General features: G+C 42.3%; 1 protein-coding gene across 1 annotated transcript; it reads right to left on the bottom strand.

Annotated features, from left to right (window-relative positions):
• Positions 1-802: 802 nt before the first annotated feature.
• On the bottom strand, positions 803-23,164 carry bmp7b (bone morphogenetic protein 7b). The gene is made up of 7 exons (XM_072448958.1): positions 22,735-23,164; positions 7,855-8,047; positions 6,056-6,204; positions 4,848-5,051; positions 3,881-3,957; positions 2,936-3,046; positions 803-2,371 (listed from the first exon to the last, which is right to left on the bottom strand). Exons 1-7 carry the CDS (start codon positions 23,129-23,131, stop codon positions 2,222-2,224), a joined length of 1,281 nt encoding a protein of 426 aa, XP_072305059.1. The 5' UTR covers positions 23,132-23,164; the 3' UTR covers positions 803-2,221.
• Between the last annotated feature and the right edge of the window lie 460 nt (positions 23,165-23,624).

The following is a 23,624-nucleotide window of genomic DNA, read 5'->3' as shown; positions in this document are numbered from 1 at the left end:
TATTTTAATAATAATAAAGATATTGATTAAAATAGTATAGAGTTTTTGTGAAGTTAGGATATAGCAACTGTATGGTTAAAGCTAGTCTACAAGAAATGAGTGACAAAAAGATTCACACTAATTTAACATTAATTGCAGTAATCTGTAAACTGCGTCTCACTATAAAGTAGTATAAGTATAAGTGTTGCTGTTAAAATGTTTAGGGATTCTTCTGCATTTCAAAGCAGAATCATGTTGAGATTAACTGCATACACTCATCTAAAGAAAGTCTGTTTTTCAAATGTTCCTTTTATTTATCAAAATGGGAATGAAAAGTTATACTTTGGACACACGGCAGTACCAGTGACTGACCAGCAGAGGTCAGCATTTCACCAGAATAAACTTTCGTAGAACTGACTCATTATCACGATACATAGGTTTTGTTTCTTAGAGGAATGTAATACGTGTTATGTGGAGTTATAAAAACACCCGATAAAGCCTACAATACCCAACGAAACAGGATTCATGGAGCCCGAAGTGTTACACAAAAGCAGGGATCCAGATAAAATGACACATGTTGGCACAATGTTTTTCATAGGACTCTCATTCAGACCACACACACACAAAGAGCTATCTGAACATAAACTGTAACCATATTTTTTCCAAAATGTGAACTATGACAAGCAGATTCCTGGACGTCAGTAATCCAGCAATCCAACCAGAGGCGTGTGCAAGAATGTGTTACAAAACGGTATTAGTTTTGCCTTGGCACTTTCGTTCGACTTCTTCTCCCAATAAAACAAAACATTTCACGATGGTCATATTTTCTTTTTCTCAGTTTATTGTTGTAGCAGTTCAGCAGTAAAAACCTGGTTGAGACGCGGGCAACTCTGCAAAAACAGGTGAGCCGCCCTCAATAAATAAATCCACTTTAAATATGACAGATTGTTTTACAGCAGAGACGTAGGAACCTGAAATAGTCTTGCGCAGGACAAGATGTTGAGAAACAAAAAAGTTATGACACGATAGACATGTTGTGGCTCTGATTGATGTGCACTGTGTAACATTTCTGGTGGAGGGTCTGTCACCTGTCTGTCTCCATAGTGATGTCACTGCTTTGCTGAGAATGTTCCAATTAAATTAAATGTTTTTCAAGGCATTTTTAGCACTAGAAAGACATTTAATTGAAGAAATGCATGACATATAAGTGTAATGCCACAGTGTGAAACATTTCAAGAAAAGCAATTACATTTTCATGGAAATAAGGAAGTAGCAGCCTCTAAACCAGAAAAGTTACATAGTGCACCTTTAGAGGAATCTGGAATCTTCCATTTTAAGTTAAAACATTTGACTGGAGTTCAATTCAGTTCAATCTGCCTCACTAAAATAGACGAATGATCAAAGGCATTATTGTGCATCTGTAGTTCATGTGTGGATTAAAAAAAAATGCAGCGTTACATATTTAACACATGTGGAAATAAATACAGATCTTGTTTGAAAAAAAAAAAAATATATTTACACGATATTGTACATAGAATTATTCAGAATCTTCATCCTGGTTGGTCATCATAAAAAATATATTTAGATCACTGGGGAAAAAAAACTATAAAAATATTGATCTAAACAAAGTATTGTTGATTGTAAAAGATTATACAGCACAGTTGAGGCTGGAAATGGCACGGGTTGTTTAAAAATCGTACGGAATGTAATGTTTGAATGAGTAAGATTCTGTTTGGAGTGCGCGTCGTGAACAACTCCAGAGGTATCGACATCTGAGAGAGGACTGACAAACAAAACCACAATGCAAGAATCCCATACATTTCAGAACGTCATGGATTTGACTGCAGAAGGACATTCCACGATCTAAACATTTGCAGCCTTTGCGGTTCGATGATCGCACCAACTCAAACTGCGATCCTGATTTGACTGCAGCTCTAATACAAGTGACAGAGTTAATTTTTTCTGTTATTTTTATCTGACCACACCACAAAATCACTCAACAATAGTCATTTGCCCTCCTCCGTCTCAATTGCACCCCGCAGGCCTTTCTAGTGTTGTTTTATGAACCCGGTAATACACAGTAGACAGCACAAACATGTGGAGAGTGTGTAGGAAAAGAGTCGGCTTGTTTGTGAGATTCTTCAGTCGAAAAAAAGCAAAAACGTCTCTCTCGGTTCAGTCCTCAGACTACGGAGTGGAAGTTGTCGTCTATGTTTAGTTTTTAAGACTAAAGCGGAAAGTCCTAGTGGCAGCCACAGGCCCTGACCACCATGTTGCGGTACTTTTTGAGAATGACGTTGGAGCTGTCGTCGAAGTAGAGCACGGAGATGGCATGGAGCTGCGTGGGAGCGCAGCACGGCTTAGGCACGGTGTCCGGGTTGATAAAATGTACCTGGGAAATAGAGTAACGGAGCGCATTAGTTACATTTACTGCTTTACATTTACTGCGGAAGCGTTTTCACTCTTCCGAACCACAGCCACAGACTGAAATGCTCTGAGGTAATCGGATTCAGATTTTTAAAAAACATTTTTGAGACTCATTTTTGCGGAATCTACTTTTTACTTGTAGGCCAACTTGGGAAATATGTTTTTTAAGTTGCAATACTCTTACTTGGGTGAAATGTTTGCCTATTTTTTCCTCTAATCTAGTGTTTATTAGTAAGTCAGTTTCCTCTAAAATGGCATTATGGGGAAAAAATATGTTTGTTCTTATATCTTAAGTTTTGAAAAATGAAATTCTCTCCTTTTAGAGTTCTAATCTTTCTAAATCAGTTATACAAACTTGTAATTTTGAATACTTTTGAATTTTTTGTATTACAACTGTTTCGTTTGCTACTTCTACTGGATAAAAGTACAATGAAGTAACAAAATTCCAAAAAGGCAGGCACGGTTTCCTGACAATAGCCGGGATGATTAAAGCGTGTGTTCGCCCTCTGTTCCTGGAAGCCTGGCTCACCAGCGTTTGCACAATGGCGTGGTTTGTGGCGTTCATGTAGGAGTTCAATGGGAAGGCACACTCGCCCTCGCAGTAGTACGCCGCGTAGCCCTCCGGAGCAATGATCCAGTCCTGCCAGGCACAACCACACACAGTTTGGTCAAGATCGATCCGACTGGCAACATGATCAACGAATAACAAAGAGGGATTGAGAATAAAAGATATAGAATTATGTTTGAAATTCAAAGGGAAATAATACATATTGTTTACCTCTACTGCTTTAATTGCAAGCGTATACCTAGTGCAATAATAAGCAGCTCAAATGCACAATACGACACTCTTAAAAAGCAGATAAAATAATGAATATAATAGGTTATTTTCTTGTGGTTTTCTAAAAATTCTCAGGAGGACACATCAAATTATTAATATGCTAAATTATAATATCAAATATGTCTTCTAGCGTTTAAACTATTAAAAATGTCATACAAAAGAGACAGAAATATGCAATATATTCCTCTGAACAAGGGAATGAAATGATTTTCCAGTGCATTTTGTGGTTCATTTTATGGTCCAGTCATGTTTTATGTGAAACTTGAACCTAAAAAGACATTAACAGTCAAACTTTAGCACATTCCTGATGCATTGTTAAAAAAATCGTTATTGTGATAATGCAAAAAAAACATTTAGATATTTCTTTTAGTCACTATGGTCCACTCCTGGTGATGAAGAGAGAAAGCGTATTTCTTCTTGCATACAGCGTTTTGATACAAACATTTAGCCCAAAGGGTCAGACTTTGAACAGACTATTACAACTGGAAAAAGCTTTAAAGCTGTTTCAAAAGCTTAGGTCAAGGCCATGAACTACTTTGCAGGAGTACTACAAACATGTTCCAGGATTACAACAGTGCATTATGAGCCGTGGATCAGTAAAACAAGCAGAAACAGGACTTTGTGGAGCGCACTTACCTGCCACCCCAGATCTCTGAAGCTGACGTACAACTCGTGCTTCTTACAGGCCTGTTTCTGATCAGTGCTGCTGTTCTCTGTGTAACAAACAAGGACACAACCGTAATAAATTACAAATCCCATTCTTCAGGTCAACCACAACACTAACTATTTACAGGGTCAGACCTTCATTAGACAGAGATAGTTTAGACAATCGGACATTAAGAATCGCTGACTAAATGTTAACATATAAACAAGTCTTGGGAGTAAATCACCTCCAGATACACTCAAAGTTGTTCTAAATGAGGGCCACCCTGTACAGAGGTCACATTGACTCAAACAGATGTGTGCGCACTCACTAAGTTTGACAAAAAACCTTTGATATGTTCTCTCATATTTTCCCCATGCTCATGCGATTAGGCTTGTCTGTTTGTGATTGAACGCTATCATCCTCCCTGTGTTCTTTCATTGACCCCTGTGTCCCTCAATTGCATTAGAGTGGTGTGTACTGGGAATGATCAAGTACAACTGCTTCTCATCACTCAGTTAGCACAGCACCGGTATCCAAAAAGTTCCATTTGGAGCATGTGTTGTGGCCCCGCGTTGGCCTGCAGAGCCCCACACGTGTTCCGCCATAAAAGCCAGCTTTGCTTTACCTCCACACAGGGAACTACAGGGAACTTGGCCTGGCTGCTCTGTGTAAATAAACAAAAAGAGCAGAGGGATATTTGAAGCTGGTGCATTATAGTCTTGTGTTTCAGCTCTTCACATAAACTCTGGCCCCTCGCACCTTCATCACAAAGAAACACACATGCAGCCCATTCGTTATTGTTTTAGAAAGCTCTAAATCTTGGTGCTGGTCTGTATACACTTCAAGTAGTCCTGGCTTGTGTTATGCAAATAAGGACCACAAGTAGAAATTGCATCATTGCATTGTTTTGTGACAACCGGAGCCAAATTAAACCAGCAGCCACAACAGCGACCATACCTGCGATGTTGGCCATTCTCAGAGCTTCTTGGTTCTTTGCTGCTTTGGAGCGGTTGGAGTTCCTTTGTTTGTTCCCCCCGGACGCTGATCGAATGCTGCGCAGGTGCACCTCTGTGGCTTTGAAGAAGGCCACCATGAAGGGCTGTTTATTCTGAGGCCCGCTGCGGCCAATCAGGCCGGCCACACGAGGATGAATGCTTTCACCTTCAGGGGGAGACAGAGAGCAGGTTCAAACAGGTGTCGGTACATGTACAAGGCCAATGTATACAATCAGAGGAGTCTGTGAAATCAGTGGTATGCCTGACCTTCCCCTCACTCAGAGCCAGGCAGTCACAGACTCACTCACTCTCTTTCTCTGACCTTATCTGACCACATTAAACTCTGTTGTTTGTGTAGGTGTATTTGTGTACAAGACATGCATTTGCGTGCAAACAATCTGCTCGTCACACACTGAAGAATGTGCCTGATCCCTGTTTAGTGCTAAACCCAGGCTTTGGGTCGCCTCTGGCGGCGGGATGTCCCATGCCCCTGTCTGTACACGCTCGCCCATAACCCTTAAGATCAAATCCAATGCAAATACACATAACCCTTTCCCACGCCATGAAAGAAATATTCTACTACTTCCTTCATGTAAAATCGTGTCACCCTGAAAAGACAAAATAATCTCAGAAACTAGTCTACTTTTCTCTGAGTAACATCCGAACCACAGATCTTATCTGTACCACAGAGCAATGTATTTTCTGCTCCACTGCTAATGACACTGAGGGCATTATCAAAGACAGAAGAGAAAGAGTGATGTGACTGATGACAATCAGTTTGATTTATGCGTGTGCTGACACAAGAGTTCAGTGTCTACGGCTTCAACCAAATGCAATATCAGCCATCATATGATGACATCATTCAAAAACATTGATGCAGGAATGAAAGAAACATGTGTATTCAAAGAACTGTAAAAAAGCAGTCAAAAATAACGAAAGATAGAAAAAATCAATACTCTAATTATTGAACAGCATTACAATTACATTTGTGATAGTCCATTTTATATAATGCAATAAACATAAATAATAGTGAACAACTATAACTATACTGTAGATAAACTAATGAAAACTGCCAATTATTTGATTGATAGATCTACAAATATTTCAGCATCACTAGCAGTATAAAGGCTATAGTATTATGTAGAATAGTAGTACATGTATTTAACTCACCGCTGCTACTCTCGAGGGCCAGCTGGAGGCCCAGGTTGCGCCCGGGGTTCACAACCCAGTGGTTACTTGTGGCTGTGATGTCGAACACCAGCCAGCCCTCCTCCGCCGCCCAGATCACCCGCGAGTCAAGCAGGAAGAGGTCCGGCTCTCTAAGAAGCACACGGGGGGGGAAAGGTTACACACTTACAAAACAAAGAATCTGATTAGTACTGTTGTTAAATCCTCACCTATAATGATGATGATGATAATGGCTGTAGTCGACTAAAGACAATTTTGATCAAATAAAGACATGGCCTGTGCATTGATTAATTGACTGAAATGCAACGAGGCATAACACTGGCTAAAGTGAAAATGTAATCAACTAAAACACCATCGACTGATTGATAAACTAAAAAACTAAAGATGTACAGCCCTAATTATAATGAATAAGTCTGATTATTTCTGACTTCCCAAGTTTGACCTAGGACTGGAAGGATATGAAAAAATATATCAAAATGTTAGATTCGGATAAGTAATGCTTCCATTATTAATTTTCTAACTTTTAATCATTACCATTAACACACAAAAAAGTCACATTTCTTCTGCTTTTACTGCCAGAGGATTGTAAACCGCTCAATAAAAAGGACTCATGCTGATCAGACCATTACAAATTATTGGTTGTAAATTAAAATGTGATCAATTGCACAATCCTAGTTTAAGCCAACACATTTCACACACATGTATCCGCAAGTATTGGATGCACAATTACAAGAACCGGCCTGGACAACAAAGTGAAGCCAAGTGACCGGAGCTGAAGCGGCAGAGCGCGGCGGTCAGAGGAGTGTGACGAGGAGTGTGACGAGCGAAACAGCGGAGGAGATAGAGCAGAGCGCGAGAGGAGGTAGCGAGGCAGAACTCCAGATGGTGAGGCCCAGGGGAACACTTCATTTTCTTAATTGACAATAATGGCTTTATAAACATTATGTCCTTTCATACAGCACACACTGTCCATTATTTACTAGACTTTGATGAAGAGCCATAAAATTACATTACATAAAAAGTCCAAAATAAAGAGCCAGCTCCTCAACACAGCTGCACGAGTAGAGACTGTGAAGTGCAGTGTGTGAAACAGCACATGTCCAAGTCCACCGTATTGTCCAGAAACAAAGAGGATTGAACTAAAACGCTTCACAGGGCCGTTTGTGTATTCTGACCTCTTTTCAACGAAGGCAGATAGTGTGTCAGAGCTTTGCTTCAGTTGTGTATCCAGGCCTGTCCCTGGCAAAGGAATAAATGGCTTTGTTGTTCCCTTTGGACATCAGAAACCTTTAGTAAAACCATGTGGTCTGATTATTATGCATATAGAGGCATAAAAAGGTGGAGCTACAATTTGATTTGGCTCAGGATATTGTCTGATTCAAACTATGGCATTTTAGGTATCAAAATTGTAATTAAAACCAAAATTTATGGTGAAACTTCCATCTCCTCAACAAAAGTACAGTAAGGGTACAGGTTGTGAAGAAGAAAGGATTGTGTGGCTGAGGTGACTGATGGTTCTGCTGCTGCAGTGGTATTGGGTGGAGGAAAGAAGATGGAAGGTAGAGATGGAACTAAGAAGAGACTTCTCCATTGTGGAGGGAAAAAAAGCTTTTCTTATCTTATTTACAGACTTAATTTGTTAACGTGTACAAATATAAATAAAAATAAATAAATAATCTGTAAAATTATTTCAAGCAATACTACAATATGTTTTCATTGGCTTTGGCCCTTTTAGTCACTTGTAGGCTAAAACACGTTTGGTCAATAAAACGTGTATTCACCTGTCAGAGTGCTCCTCCAGCACCTGGTACACGTTGATGCGAAAGGTTTCGTTGTCGAATCGTTCGTGGATGAAGTCTTTGTAGATCCTGAACTCAGCCGCAGTGACGGCCTCGCCCTCTGGGATCTTCGACAGATCGAAGCGGAACTTCTTATGATGCCGCCGAAGAGGGAAGAACTCTATGTCATGCTCCACTGCAAAATTAAAAAAAAGGTATAACACATGAGAGGCATCAAGAAATGCATGTTTAGACCACTTTACAGAGGTCACAGGGAAGTCAAACTATAAAAGGTATATTAGGTTCCATTTTATATAGGAATAAACATTCGCAGCTGCCATATTAAATTTCTACTGTATATATTTTGCCACGCTCCATCACTTGTTAGCGAGATACTGACAAAACTAGTTGGGTTGATCCCAAAAATTACATGATTACAGTATTACTACATACTGTATGTGCAATGCACATGTTGGCTCATGATTGAATCTTTCATGAAAATATGTAGAAATGCAGCTGGTGTGCACAGCACCATGATAGAGAGACACGGGCCCATTCTGACAGCTTTACGACCTCTGTTTCTTCTACTTCTTTTCCTCTGGACGCTCCAGAGAGTCGTCAAGGCTGCCCTTCATCTGGTTCTCATGAGTCGAACTCTCCATCCCCTCCATCGCGGCACCCCCCAGACTTGGCCCCCCTGACCCCAAACCTCTCATGTCTCAGCGGGACGTCGTAGAGGTCAGGGCCTCGTCTCTCATCGTGTCCCGCTTCTTCCTCAGGCTGCCTCTTTCTCAACTGCCAGTCGGACCCCACACGCATAAACAAACACATGTGAGTGAACATGTATTAAACACATTTGATTTAAAACGCTTGAATATCATTGGATCCAAATAAGACATCCACAAGGTACCAACCAGTGTACTCAATGTGCTGGAACAAAGCCTGGGGAAATGACTGGCATCTAACATAAAACTTCCCTCAATGTACATCCCTCAAAACGCAAGAGACTGATAAGGCTGAGATTTAAGCCTGAATAAGTTTGGGTAAGAAATATCTGAAAGCAATTATATTTTTAAGCTGGGATTCTGTTGACAGTCCAAATTGGAGGTGAAATATGACTTTCTAAACTTACAAGAAGAATTACAAGAAGCGAGTTGTATACTTAACACCCAAAAGAGACAGGATATTTTGTTGTTTTAATGTTTAGTAGTAACCTCTTACTCCTGTTACACAATTAAGGCAACAGTTAAATAAGAGATACCCTATAATGTCATTAGTCTGTCCTGTTTGCCGTGCAGGTGCAGTGAGGTAAGTGCGAAAAGTACAGTGTGACTTCCTATTGCACACCTGCCACTTTCTCAGCATGGCTTTGAGTTCATGCTTTGCCCACAGACTCTGCATCTCTATTAAAGCCAGTTGGTGACGGAGTGGGTACAAAGGCTGCACTGTGAGCTGATTGGCCAGAGCCGGAGTAAAGAAGGATCTAATTACTGCTGAGAGAGGGACCGCTTGGCTCTCTGCTGGTCATTAAGGAGCCTGGCTTTGGGCTCAACCATTGTCCTTCCTCTTCTGCAGGCACACATATGGTTTAAACACTCGCCTATAGAAAACAATACAGTTCAAGGCCAGCTCCTCATAACAGCACTGCAACTCATTATCAACTTGTTGTCCTACTTACGCTCTGCATCACCCAGTCCTTTATACTACATCCCACTTTCTGTCCACACTTGTGCCCGGCCTGTGAGGTGGGCGTCGCATCTATCAGGTCTTTCATCGGGATTACTTCTTACAACATGACGCTGAATGTGTTGACAGTGCATACATTTTGAGGTTGTTGGTAGCTAAAGCTGTTGGCAGCAATCAGCAGCATGGTAATGCTCAGTTCACACTTATCGCTGAACCAGTGTAATTACCACTTGATCGGTGTGTGGGATTTAGAGACATCAGCGAGGTGGCAGACTGCAGGCAACCGGAATAAACTGTAGAGGGCAATAAAAACAATAAAAGACATACCCTTAGATCATGCATGTTCAGAAAACATGTTTCCATCAAGTTTTAGTGACATGTTGTCTCACAGTTTTATGTCCTTCTAAACCTTGAAAGGCTGTGCGCGCTCGTTACCAGCTCAAAGCAGGTGCACTCCCTTTAACCCCAGACCTCTGCCTCCAGAGCAGCCGGGCCCTTTACTGTAAAGCTCTTTATCTTTGCTTGAGAGAGCAGCTGGCTGCCGCTGTGAAACACCCACACCAAGTATTTCTATCACTTCATTCTGCATTTTCATTCCTCATGAACCGTCTGTAGACACTCCATCTATCATTTCCTTTCACCATCACTCAGAGAGCCAAAGGGTTCTAGGATTTGCCACATTTCTGCATCCATTTTCTTCACAGTATATGGTAGTCATTAGACAAGGACCATAGTACTTAGACTCAAGCGGGTGTCTTTATAACTTCCTTTGGAAGGAAGTGAGTAGCCATCACACCCTGTGTCACAAAGAGACTGCACCACAAACATGTCAGATAAGCCCTTAGCTTTAAGAGGCACAGGTGTTCCCACACACACATTGTGAAATTGCCTCCAAATGTTCCAGCATGTTTATGAATAAAACATGCTGGCCTTTGATAAACTATCATTTGAGATGAATGTAAACATTTTGCCACTGGGCATCTCTTCTTAGTTTGAGGAAACCTGTAATCTTCCTGATGATAGGCTGATGATACAACATTAGGCCATATCATTGGTTTGTGTTCTCCGCTTAACTACACAGCAGTACAGTGCACACATCTGAGGAACCGGGACAATGGTGATTGCTTTTTCTCTCATCCCAAAAGGCGTTGGCAACAAGAGAGCTACTACTGTATTTCGTTCGCATCTACAAGATTTATGCCTCCTACAGAACTTCCGTTTCCTCATCTTGTTTAGCAGCGTGCACAGCTCAAGGCCAAACTCTCACAGCCTTGTTTTCCTTCTACAGTTTTTCCTCATCGGCTCTGCTGTGCCTGGCTGGCCCAGGACACTTCTCTCACACCTCAGGTCCCACAGCAGCAGTGGACAGCCATGACGGCTCACATTAGCTCAAGTGTCTGTCCGGCGCCCTCACACCCCTCAGTCTAAACATGTCTGCTTCCGCCGCACAGCGGGGAAGAGATCACACCCTGCTCTCACCTCTCTTCCACAAGGGATTGGTTCAAAATAAAGAAAACTGTCAAAATTATACATTACGGCTGGATTTTAGTTATTGGGGGAAAATCGTTCTCAAATATTAACGCTTGCATGAAATGGTCATAATAGTTATAAAAGGATGTGCAGTAGCATCTCCATTACTCACAACTCTAAAACCAAAGCAAAACAAGTCAAACTTTCCATCCAGTAAACAGAGGAAATGGAAGAAATACAGGTCCTGAAGAAGACGTGTTTGTACAACACAGAGGGTCTGATCTCTGAGGATCTGGTGACTACACACAGTGGGGTGATTATCAGGTTTGGAAACATCCTGGCCACTGGCAATTTGTGATGACATCATGCTCCTGTGATGTATTTCTGCCGCTGTAGGGAAAGGGTCAGTGGAGTTTGATGCTATAACTTACTCGCTCTTAATGACCATTAACTCACCACAGCCCTGTGCCTCTCAGCTGCTTTCATGCCCGTGCTCACGTATAAACAGCGACCACAGGAAGAGGAGTCCTTACATTTAAGACTTGTGGTCAGATCAAACCTTTGTGAGATCCTCAGCCTAAAGGCACTGGGGCCTGGGTAAGATGAAACACAGCATTACTGACCACTTTCTTCCTTTCTCAAGAGCTTTTAAAAACGGTACCTGTACTAACCAGTCATTTCTTGGTAGATAGACCACTGGTGTATAGAACTCAATTGTGAATTTCTCAGCTAAGATATGAATAAAAAACATCTTATATCACTTACACTCCATATAACATGCTTAAAATACATTCATTTGGAATCTAAATGGCAAGTGTTTTATGATTTTTCCGAATCAAAGCCGGACACAAGGTAAGATGAGTCGATACTTACAAGTAGAGTAGTACAAAAAAGTACGATAATGACTTTGGGGCATTCATCTTTGATCCCATGACACCTGGCAGTTCACACACATTTGAGCTACTGTATCTTTACAGTAACATTTACCTGAGTTTGGTCATCTGAGATGTATTTCGTATGTGCTTTACCAACAACATCCTTTAGCTTTTGGATCAAATCTTATGTCTACTTAACCGCTGACAAAATAAATCTCACAGCTTGTACATTAGGCACTTTCCTTTGCCTTGGGGCAAAGGAAACCACAGCCTAACTTTGTGCAGTCACCCAACTTTGGCATGTGATTTAATGTGGTGACAGACCTTACCATGCCAAGGAATAATATCCTCCACTGCTAATCCTTCCATAACCAGCGCACTTCCTCTCTTCGGCAGGATAAAACAACTTATGGAACCACAGCTTTTTGACATTCCCCCTCTCACTCTTCCCTTTAACCTCTTGTTATTGGAGGTTCTTTCATTTGGTGACTGAATGGGGCACACCCATTTCACCCAGTCAAGTCTCCCTCTTCCTAAAGACCTCTAAGACTTTCATTTAAGAGCACAGTGGCACAACTACATAAAACCTTAGGATTTTGCAATACTATTAACAATCGACAGGAAAACTGACACATTTTAACAGCTTTTCCTAAATCTCTTCTTCCGGCAATTTGGACTGAACTGCATAAAAATAAATAGCAACCGGACAGCAAAATTTCATATTGCACATTGCACGGATGTTATTTTTCACTAGCAATCATAAAAAAACACTTGCGTATAGTTGTTCCTAGGCTTTTATGGGCTTTGATTTTGGCTGTTGGATCTTGCACAGGAATCTGGCCAGTATTACAGGGTTCAGCTAACGCAATTTCCGCTAGGGTGAATACATCACCGGTGCAGCTGGTGACTGAAAGAGCTAGGTGGCTTGGCTACAGAAATCGGACAGAATGTAAACAGACAAAGCCAGTAGATGTTGCCCTAAAATGTCTGGTATTCTTTTAATATGCTTTCTAAAAATGTTTTATTTGTTTTGTTTGAAAAGAACTCGGCTCCCCGGCTGCAATCGCATGTGGATTTCACTGCTTGGTACCTGGGGTTGCAGATGTGCAGGGAGGGGAGTCTGAATGCACTCCTGATAAGGCAATGCCAAAGTAACTTCCATTAAAAAAAAAAAAAAACGGCACATTTATCATGCTGTGGCTCATTTTCCAACCATTTCTGTCTTCATTTAGAGGCATTTCAAGATTCAAGATCAAGTTAACCTGCCACCGGAGATTGATTGGAGAAACTAGTACGGGTTCTACATTCCTGGCAGTGACCGCGCTCAGTCCATCATACAGGGATAGCGAGAACACCCGCTGCTCTGTACATCTGGGCCTTTTGACCACTTGCCACAATATCGAGTCCCACCCGCAGTGTGTTTCATCATCTCTCCCAGCAACTGTCTTCTCTGCTTGGCCCAGTCTCTGTTATGTACCGCCAGATGTCATACAGGACTCCCAGGCTCAACAGGTGACTATCAAATAAAGAATAATACACTAAAAGAATCTAACAAGGTCTGAAAATCATGTGGGGCTGCGTAACTTTAGACGACGCTCAATTGAACCATATCAATAGAATTGGTATGACAGTATGTAGCTAGTTTTATGGAAATACAGACTATAGACAATTAAAACAATGTTAATATTTTAGTTTAGAAAATCAGATACTGATCGATACAAATTTTGTGCTGAAATGACATTCCAAAAAGAGCAGTTTAAATTATCAGTGTGGGTTATGAAATTTGTATGGAATATCAAACCTATTCCTTAGTATAAAAACACAAGATAAGAGTTAATCTTGCATTACGATTGATTTGAATCATGCATTATTCATCTTTGTCTAATCTGTAACGCTGTAAAGAGACAAAATCAGCAGAAATACTGATTACAAACAGTTTACAAACCACTCCAAAAAGTAAACTTTACTATGTTGCTTTCAAATATTACCTTAAAAACGCTAAGATCCTCTGTACCAAGAGTAACATTCCTCCGCTGCTGTTCACTCCCTGACCAGCAGAAGGCCATAAAACATGCACTCAATAACACTAATTAGCTCCAGAAACATTCCTTTTGGCCAAACTCCATAAGTGTTTTTCACAGTGGCAGTCAGCGCGACAGACAAAGCTATCCACTGACAGAAAGAGCAAAGAAGTGATTACAACCAGTCAGAACAGTGAACTTCAAGGATATGTCTGACACCGCAAAAAAGTTTATATTCTGTATCATCCAAATATTGTTGTCTGAAAATAGATTTATGTAAAAGTATCATCTAAAGTTGTACAATGTAAATGGAATACGTAGCACTGTCTATTTATCTACCACTGCTCCTCTTACGTTCATGTTTTGAGTCTACATTTTTTAATCTTCATGTGAAAAACATGTCTGGCACGGCAAAGAATTTAAATTATAAAAGATAACACATTTGGGAAGTTTAGGATTCCATGTGCGAAAGTGCAGGGGGTGGGGTGTGGAAAAACACAAAAAGAACTTGAGAAAGTGTTGAAATATTTTATGTCTTTGAGCACAGGCGGCTCAAATCTCCAGAGGAAGAAGCCGGGAGACCAAACATCACGCAACGCTGAAGGGAGCGTATTGAATCTCACTAATTAAACCCGGGATTTCACTGACAATCATCAATGTTGATTCGAGGAGGTGAGCGCAGGGAAGGTGTTGTATCATATGTTGTTTCGTGCGTGAAGATAGGGAGATAGATTGGAGGTCAAGATGAGGGGACTTGTTGGACTCAGAAAAGATAAAGTTTCCAAGCACATCTGTACAGGCCTTCAGGGAAACATCTGCATTAGTGTGAAGATTTTAGGGAGCAATGAGAATCAGGAGGGGTAGAGAGAAAAATCACATGACAGGACAGATTTAAGAAGGTTATACCGTCACTAGAAATATGCTCAAATGTGTTTAACTGTAAAACAACAATGCCTCTAACACAGATGCAATCCAGACTCCTTCAGAGATCTTATTTTTCAGTGAAACTTGTATTGTGTGTTTCATTTATAGCAAGTTTTATCTAATATTTATATGTTAATGATGTATATTTATGAGGCACAGGCTGTGATGTAAGCCCTCTTAGTATAATGTATAATGCCTCTTACTGCACATACTTTTAAACTTTTGTACGTTTAGCTCAAAACTAAAACACTAAATTAAATGACTCAAACTAAACACGCACACATCACTAAAGGGACTAAGTGCGTTCACAATTGCACATTCACCAAATCAAAAATGGTACGAAGCCATGACGAAACTGAACCAGGACTGATCGGACTAAACAAGATGACCAAACCAAGTCGACATCAGGACTAAAATGGGCTCCGTTTAGGATAAGAAAACGATAAGTGTGAACGAATACTTAACCTAAAACTAAACCTGGACAACAACAGGACAAATACAGGGCCTACAAGTCTATATCAGAACTAAACTAGGCTCAGACCAGGCCCAAACTAGGACTAGTGTGGAAGAAACTTGAATTAATACGAAGATAAGATAAGATAAAATAAGATAAGATATTCCTTTATTGTCCCACATGGGGAAATTTCATTGATGCAACTATGCTCCATCATCAACAAATCCTGGGATAATACACACTAGACACTGTCCAAAGCCTGTATATTTTGAGAATGTTCAGCCTGAGCAGTTCTCAAAAACCTGCTCAAATTTAGTTCCGAATCCTTGTGAAATAAAATTATGTTGCTAGTTTTGCAGGAGGAGCTCTGGGGAGCACATGAAGGGTGTGGGTGCACTGAGACAGGTGGCAGGTCACCCAGGCAACACAAAATAATGACCTGCTATGGGCACTGACTCATTGTGTACATAAATGAAACGTGTAATCCAGTATTAGCTAATGTGAGACAATGGATTTCTAATTGATGCATAATAACAGCGAAATAAATAAAACACCGGCGACATGTTTGTTTTCCACTTTCTGTTAAATGTGCCACATCTGCTCTGGATTAACAGGAGCCGAACTGCCTGCAATTACACAAAACTGGGTAGCACATGCTTGTCAATGGTTAGATATTTATATGCTTTTATTTACAACAGAACCTCCCAGAAAACTCCGTCATAAGAAACATAGCAAACATCTCGTCCTAGTTCATAAACGTGTCAGCAGCAACGTACAACTTTATAGCAATATGACGCAATTAATTGGCTCGAGCCATTCTTTGTTCTTGCCAGGGTTCTTATTATTTATTATTCTTATTATTCATTATTCATATTATTGTTGTTGTTGTTGTTTTATGGCGGTTGGCATCCAATTGTTGCATTACCGCCAGACTTTATTCCTCAGACTTTTCGTAGTCCTCAGACTCTGTCGTAGTCCGTAAAAGTACTCCTTCCATTGCTTTGGTGTTACAAAGCCCATGAGGTCATGATTGTCCGGTCTGGAGAGACGGGAGATGGCGGAGGAGAGTGGATCGGTGGTCGAAGACATTCTGGACGGCGTGGAGGAGCAGCCTTTTCTGGCTGCACGTGCCCGGAAACGTAAAAAGTCCCTTAGCTCGTCCGAGGGTTCTGGGAATGAGCAGCAGGATGAGGCTGAAGCTATTGATATCCGGGGTGAGAGCAGAGACTGTAAGGTGATCATAAAGCTTGCACAGGATAGTGCATCCTTTAAGGAGTGGAATTCAGTGGCATTGTCAAAGAGCCTAACTGTAGCTGTGGGAGTGATCAAGAGTGCGAGTGTCCTTAGAGATGGCTCGCTGCTGGTCGTGTGCAAGGACGCGGCTCAGCAACGGAAGGCGATTGGAACTAAACGTCTGGGTGGAAAGGACATTCTTGTGTCTGATGCTGAAAGAAACACGGTCAGAGGAGTTGTCGTAGGTGTCCCTACGGCGACGTCTGTGGATGAAGTTTAGGAGAATTTGACTGGAGCTACGGTGGTGGACGCTAGGCAGTTGAAGGTGACCCGGTCTGGGGTAAGATGTGACAGCTTGTCGGTAATGGTAACACTTGAAGGGAGGTGCCTGCCTAGTAAGGTGTTCATTGGGTTCATGTGCCATGACGTTAGGCCATATGTTCCACCGCCCCTGCGTTGCTTTAAGTGCCAGCGCTTTGGGCATATTGCAGCGGTCTGTAGAGGGAGGCAAAGATGTGGTAAATGTGCAGGAGATCACGAGTATGGGAAGTGTGACGTGGGAGCAAAACTGAAGTGCTGTAACTGTGGGGAAGAACATAGCTCTGCCTACGGGGATGCAGGTTTAGCAAAAGAGCTGCTGAGGTGCAGAAAATAAAGGTCTCTCAAGGTATATCCTATGCAGATGCAGTCAAGAAAGTTTCAAGTAACGAGTTTAGAGTAAATACAGAGAGAGGAGCCAGCGCTGCTCCCAGCCAGGGCGAAATGAGAAAGGCCAGCGTGGCTCCCAAGAAGTGTGAAGGTTTCAAGAGTGGAGGTCCCAAGTGTGCAGGTTCCAGAATTAATGAGAATACCCTGGTTGTGGATAGAGAGGATTTTGTACTCTTTATGGTGGATGTTGTAAACTGTGCTGCTCAGACTCAAAGCAGAACTGAAAGGATCAGGATCATTGCTAAAGCTGCAGGGAGATTCCTTGGAACAAAGGAGCTTGATTGGGCAAATATAGAAAACAGGCTAAAGGCGCTAAATGGGAGTCGGAGTGATGGGGGTCTGCTTGTGGGGAGTCAGAGTGATCAGAGTGACGAGATGGGGGTGGGGGTGGTCTCCTGTCCTCGCCCAGTTGTTGTTGTTGTTGTTGTTGTTGTTGTTGTTTTATGGCGGTTGGCATCCAATTGTTGCATTACCTCCAGACTTTATTCCTCAGACTTTTCGTAGTCCTCAGACTGTCGTAGTCCGTAAAAGTACTCCTTCCATTGCTTTGGTGTTACAAAGCCCATGAGGTCATGATATGTCTTTGTGACTAGAATAGTTGTTGTTGTTTCAGAGACCAACCGGCTTTATTCCAGGGAGACTCTTCTTCATCTTCCTCTCCTTCTTTGACGTTCGGTGCTTCCACCGTACAGCTTTATTCTTTAGGCTTCATTCTATAGGCTTTAATATTTCCACTGATGTCGCTGCTTGGTAGCCGTGCGTCTACGAGACTGGACGAGGACAGGAGACCACCCCCACCCCCATCTCGTCACTCTGATCACTCTGACTCCCCAAAAGCAGACCCCCATCACTCCGACTCCCATTTAGCGCCTTAAGCCTGTTTTCTATATCTGCCCAATCAAGCTCCTTTGTTCCAAGGAATCTCCCTGCAGCTTTAGCAATGATCCTGATCCTTTCAGTTCTGCTTTGAGTCTGAGCAGCACAGTTTACAACATCCACCATAAAGAGTACAAAATCCTCTCTATCCACAACCAAGGTATTCTCATTAATTCTGGAACCTGCACACTTGGGACCTCCACTCTTGAAACCTTCACACTTCTTGGGAGCCACGCTGGCCTTTCTCATTTCGCCCTGGCTGGGAGCAGCGCTGGCTCCTCTCTCTGTATTTACTCTAAACTCGTTACTTGAAACTTTCTTGACTGCATCTGCATAGGATATACCTTGAGAGACCTTCATTTTCTGCACCTCAGCAGCTCTTTTGCTAAACATGCATCCCCCATAGGCAGAGCTATGTTCTTCCCCACAGTTACAGCACTTCAGTTTTGCTCCCACGTCACACTTCCCATACTCGTGATCTCCTGCACATTTACCACATCTTTGCCTCCCTCTACAGACCGCTGCAATATGCCCAAAGCGCTGGCACTTAAAGCAACGCAGGGACGGTGGAACATATGGCCTAACGTCATGGCACATGAACCCAATGAACACCTTACTAGGCAGGCACCTCCCTTCAAGCGTTACCATTACCGACAAGCTATCACATCTTACCCCAGACCGGGTCACCTTCAACCGCCTAGCGTCCACCACCGTAGCTCCAGTCAAATTCTCCTTAACTTCATCCACAGACGTCGCCGTAGGGACACCTACGATAACTCCTCTGACCGTGTTTCTTTCAGCATCAGACACAAGAATGTCCTTTCCACCCAGACGTTTAGTTCCAATCGCCTTCCGTTGCTGAGCCGCGTCCTTGCACACGACCAGCAGCGAGCCATCTTTAAGGACACTCGCACTCTTGATCACTCCCACAGCTACAGTTAGGCTCTTTGACAATGCCACTGAATTCCACTCCTTAAAGGATGCACTATCCTGTGCAAGCTTTATGATCACCTTACAGTCTCTGCTCTCACTCCGGATATCAATAGCTTCAGCCTCATCCTGCTGCTCATTCCCAGAACCCTCGGACGAGCTAAGGGACTTTTTACGTTTCCGGGCACGTGCAGGCAGAAAAGGCTGCTCCTCCACGCCGTCCAGAACGTCTTCCATCCCCGATCCACTCTCCTCCGCCATCTCCCGTCTCTCCAGACCGGGTGTTGAGCAAGGTCTCCTCACAGTTTTAGTCCAGGGCTTGTTCTTCCTCAGACAGTTAAAGAATAGTCTAAAGAATAATGTCTAAAGAATAAAAATCTAAAGAATAGTCTAAAGAATAATGTAAAGAATAAAGTCTAAAGTCTAAAGATAAAGTCTTTTAAGTCTAAAGAAAAAAAGTCTAAAGAATAAAGTCTAAAGAATAAAGAATAAAGTCTAAATAATAAAGTCTAAAGAATAAAGTCTAAAGAATAAAGAATAAAGTCTAAAGACAAAAAGTCTAAAGAATAAAGTCTAAAGAATAACGTCTAAAGTCTAAAGAATAAAGTCTGGAATCAACAACAACAACTATTCTAGTCACAAAGACATATCATGACCTCATGGGCTTTGTAACACCAAAGCAATGGAAGGAGTACTTTTACGGACTACGACAGAGTCTGAGGACTACGAAAAGTCGCCATAAAACAACAACAACAACAACAACAACAACAACAACAACACAACAACTATTCTAGTCACAAAGTCATATCATGACCTCATGGGCTTTGTAACACCAAAGCAATGGAAGGAGTACTTTTACGGACTACGACAGAGTCTGAGGACTACGAAACGTCTGAGGAATAAAGTCTGGCGGTAATGCAACACTCGGATGCCAACCGCCATAAAACAACAACAACAACAACAACAACTACGAAAAGTCTGAGGAACAAAGTCTGGCGGTAATGCAACAATTGGATGCCAACCGCCATAAAACAACAACAACAACAACAAGTCTGGGAAAGCGGTCGCGGGGTGGCGAGAGCCATCATCGTCGCTACCGCGGCTTTAATTAAATATTTGACCTTCTAAAAATGTTGTACGTACATGTGTACTGCAAGAATAGGTAAATAAAATTGAATGACTAATGCTACGCACGTAAATAAAGGTGACGAAGTTGCTCCTCGTTAAATCACACAGGAAGAAGATAACAGTCATCCCAGTCATGTGCCTTTTCTGTGGTTTGGGATAAACGTAACAGGTAGTTAGATGAGGCAGTGAGTGAGCATGCCTCACTCAGATGGACTTGGGTGAGTGGAAGTGAATGAAGTGGAGGGCAGGCAGGAGGAGCAGCCAGAAGCCTGGAAGCTGTGGTTTGTTCAAGAGGAAATGCCTTAATGCACAGTGGCCAGGGGCTTATGCCAGATGACCTCGGTTAATAAAAACTCTTATGTAAGAATATTTACAAATGAACTCCTTGGTTACAGTAAACAACTATAGTAATGCTAAACTTTTGACCCCAGCTTTAATTTAGAGAATATATGCCCCTTTAGCCGTATGTGTTGTGTTAAGACCCTGGCCTATGTCCTGCACGCGGCACACGCCCTGCATCAGGGCGACATGCGTTGCATTTAGCCGTGTACATTCTGGATGTATGCAGTAAGCCATTTACACAGCTGGCTCTCCTAAAGTCAAGTGACTCAATGAGGGGACGTCCCTGGCCTGGGGTCTGTCCCAGAGCCCACACCCGCCCTCACTGGACACAGCACAGAGACAATGTGCTTCTTAATAGGTCATCCACATGGAAGATGTGTGCTCTTAGAGGAGCAAGATAGTAAAATACATCAAAGCATTTCCTATTCCTCTGCGGGAAAAATATGACAAATGACCCAAATGAAAGAAAACAGGAAAGATTTTAGTGAACAAGTCTGACTAATACAAGCTGGCATGGAAGCTGTGGGCTGGTGTTTTGGGGAAAATTTAAATAGCTGTCACATTTATTTTATGGAAAACAAATTTGAGCCAAAATGGAACTCCAAGAGGAAACTGTCAATTTTTTTCAGCAGCAGCAGTGACTGTGAAAAGCTGTAAAATATCTGCCACTGTTACTGAACATCACACAAGGGTCAGGACCTATAGCCTAACTATGAACTTCTCTTTCACTGGCAATGTACATATTATATACCGTATATTATATTCTCACAAAAAGGATGCCAAACATAACCCGAAAGTTACCAACTATTCTTGTGATAAAGAACTTATGAATACACATATACACCGTTGTACCATGAATAGATGCTGTCTGAATGAATGAGTCCAAACTGTGACTTTCCATACTTCCTTTCTTAAGCTCTACCTTACAACACAAGCCCTCGACTTTGAGCCTCTGTGGTCGAATCCATCTGTGTCACAGCCTGTCAAAAATAGTCACAATGCAGTAGCTCCCACAGTAATTACACACTGCACTATATGTCACCTCCCTTTTACTTGCCAATGTGACCCAGAAATGAGTTTCCTTCAGGGTTACAAGCAAATGTATTTAGAATTTCAGGGGTGGAAAGTAACTAATTACAAATTGTATTACTACTATTCAAGTAATATTGAGTATATTTCTAGCCATGTAAATGTACTTCATTACAGGATGAGTTACACGTCCCAATCATTCCAAAGCACAGCTGTCTCAATGTTGTCTCTGCTCATTTCTAAACATCACATAATGACACCACATTGTCTGCTCTGATTTGCCATCATTAATTGAGCTTTAAAATGTTTAATAACTTGAGTTTTGTATAAAATACTTATAAGATAATTTTGCATGTGTACTTTAGATTTATACACAAACACAAATTTGGCAGCAGTAGTTGTAGTTGTGGCTTTTTGTTTCCTGGTGGGAATCCAAATAAACAACCTTGTAATTGAGAGTATTTTAGCCGTGTAACTGTACATTTACTTAGTAATAGTAAGTATTTCTCTTTCCACTTTTAAATTAAATGTTGTCAAAATTGGAATATTAGAAGTAAACTGCGCAGCACAAGTAGTGTAAAGATTTTTTTTATTTTTTTTTATTAAAGCTGACAGGTACAATGTCACTATCTAACTATTTCCAAATGCTGTGTTAATTTGCACTCGGGTAATTCTATCACCTAAAGCCAATTGGCATCAATAAACACATTGATAAGAATGTTTATGTGGAAATATAAAGATAATACATATCTGGTGTTGAGCCATCGAAAAGCACTTCCAAGAATGTGCCCCAAAGAAACATAAGTCCGTGCAATATTACGGTATGTTAATGAACCAAAAGTATAAAGTGTAAACTAAAGAAATCATGTTCATAGTCTAAGGAAGTCAGGGTGCACTTTGAACCTATCTGCTGTTGACTTGCTCATTCTTTAGATAACATGTGGCTGACATATTAGTCCTGCATCTGAAGCTCCAGCACCTGAGCCTTTAGCTGATTGCAAGGCTGTTTGAGAGAGAAACACTGGAATGTGACACTCCTGCACATTAGCGGAGAACTGCACCCAGGTTATGGAAACGCATGTTCTTCTATGGACTATCAGAGCAGCTGTGGATCACACAGTACAATCAGAAAGACAACCGCGTGTTTTGACATTTGCACAGCTGTGATTTAGTTATAGAAAACAGGGGGGGGGGAAATGCTGCTCACCGAGATTGACAAAGCTCATGACCATATCTGCATCGTTCAAGAAGTTGTTGTCCTGCAGGCTGGCTATCGGGGGCCCCTGCGTGGTGAACACGGGCTTGTACGGGTACGAGTATCTCCCCTCCACGTCCGTTGTGATCGCGTTGTACAAGTCCAGCATGAACATGGGGGCCGCGTTGTGCTTCCCGTGCAGGTGGGGCCGGGGCCGGTGCGGCAGCCCCAGGATCGACAGGATCTCCCGCTGCATCTCTCTGCGCTCCTGGCTCTTCAGGCGGCGGTGGATGAAACTCGAGTGGAATTCGTTGTCCAGCGTGAAGTTCGTGAACGCCGACTCCGCCAGGACGCAGTAGCTCCAGAGCAGGAGCAGAGCGGGCCCGCGTCTGTCCCACACCGGTGCCATGGCTGGGAACGTGCGTAATTGCGCTTCGGCGAAAAGGCGTTGGGGCGACGTGGATGTTGAACTTGGGAGCAACTTGGGGGCAGAGGCGGCATGTGCTCAGTGATGTCCCATGGTCAGTGTGGCGCCCGCATGTTCCCTGAAGCTGTCCCGAACGACGCATCGACGTAAACTCACGTGTCGATTCCCCGATTCATTCGCCAAGTGTTGTGCGCGCGAACCTCACTGACTTGACGCGCGACCCCGGAGGCGGACGCGCTGGTGCCGAGCGGAGCGTGTGCGTCCAAAACACCGGGAGAGGTAAGAAGAAGTTGCGAGGAGGCGCTCTGAGTTGGGAGGAGCGGGGGGAAAGAGACAGAGGAGCAGAGGGAGGGAGAGAGAGGATTTGTGGTTTTCGTAGTGGCTTTTGTTGCCGATCGGAAAAGGTCCCGGGGCGCTGTGTACGAAACGCAACGTGGATTAGAGAGGCATTTGTGTCATAGTTTGTTATAGAGGC

The sequence above is a fragment of the Eucyclogobius newberryi genome, unplaced genomic scaffold (assembly GCF_026437365.1).
Source record: "Eucyclogobius newberryi isolate DKJ021-1_F unplaced genomic scaffold, fEucNew1.0.hap1 SCAF_17, whole genome shotgun sequence".
Lineage (NCBI taxonomy): Eukaryota > Metazoa > Chordata > Actinopteri > Gobiiformes > Gobiidae > Eucyclogobius > Eucyclogobius newberryi.
The sequence above is the reverse complement of the archived record's forward strand: the minus strand, read 5'-3'. Positions and strand labels throughout refer to the sequence as shown.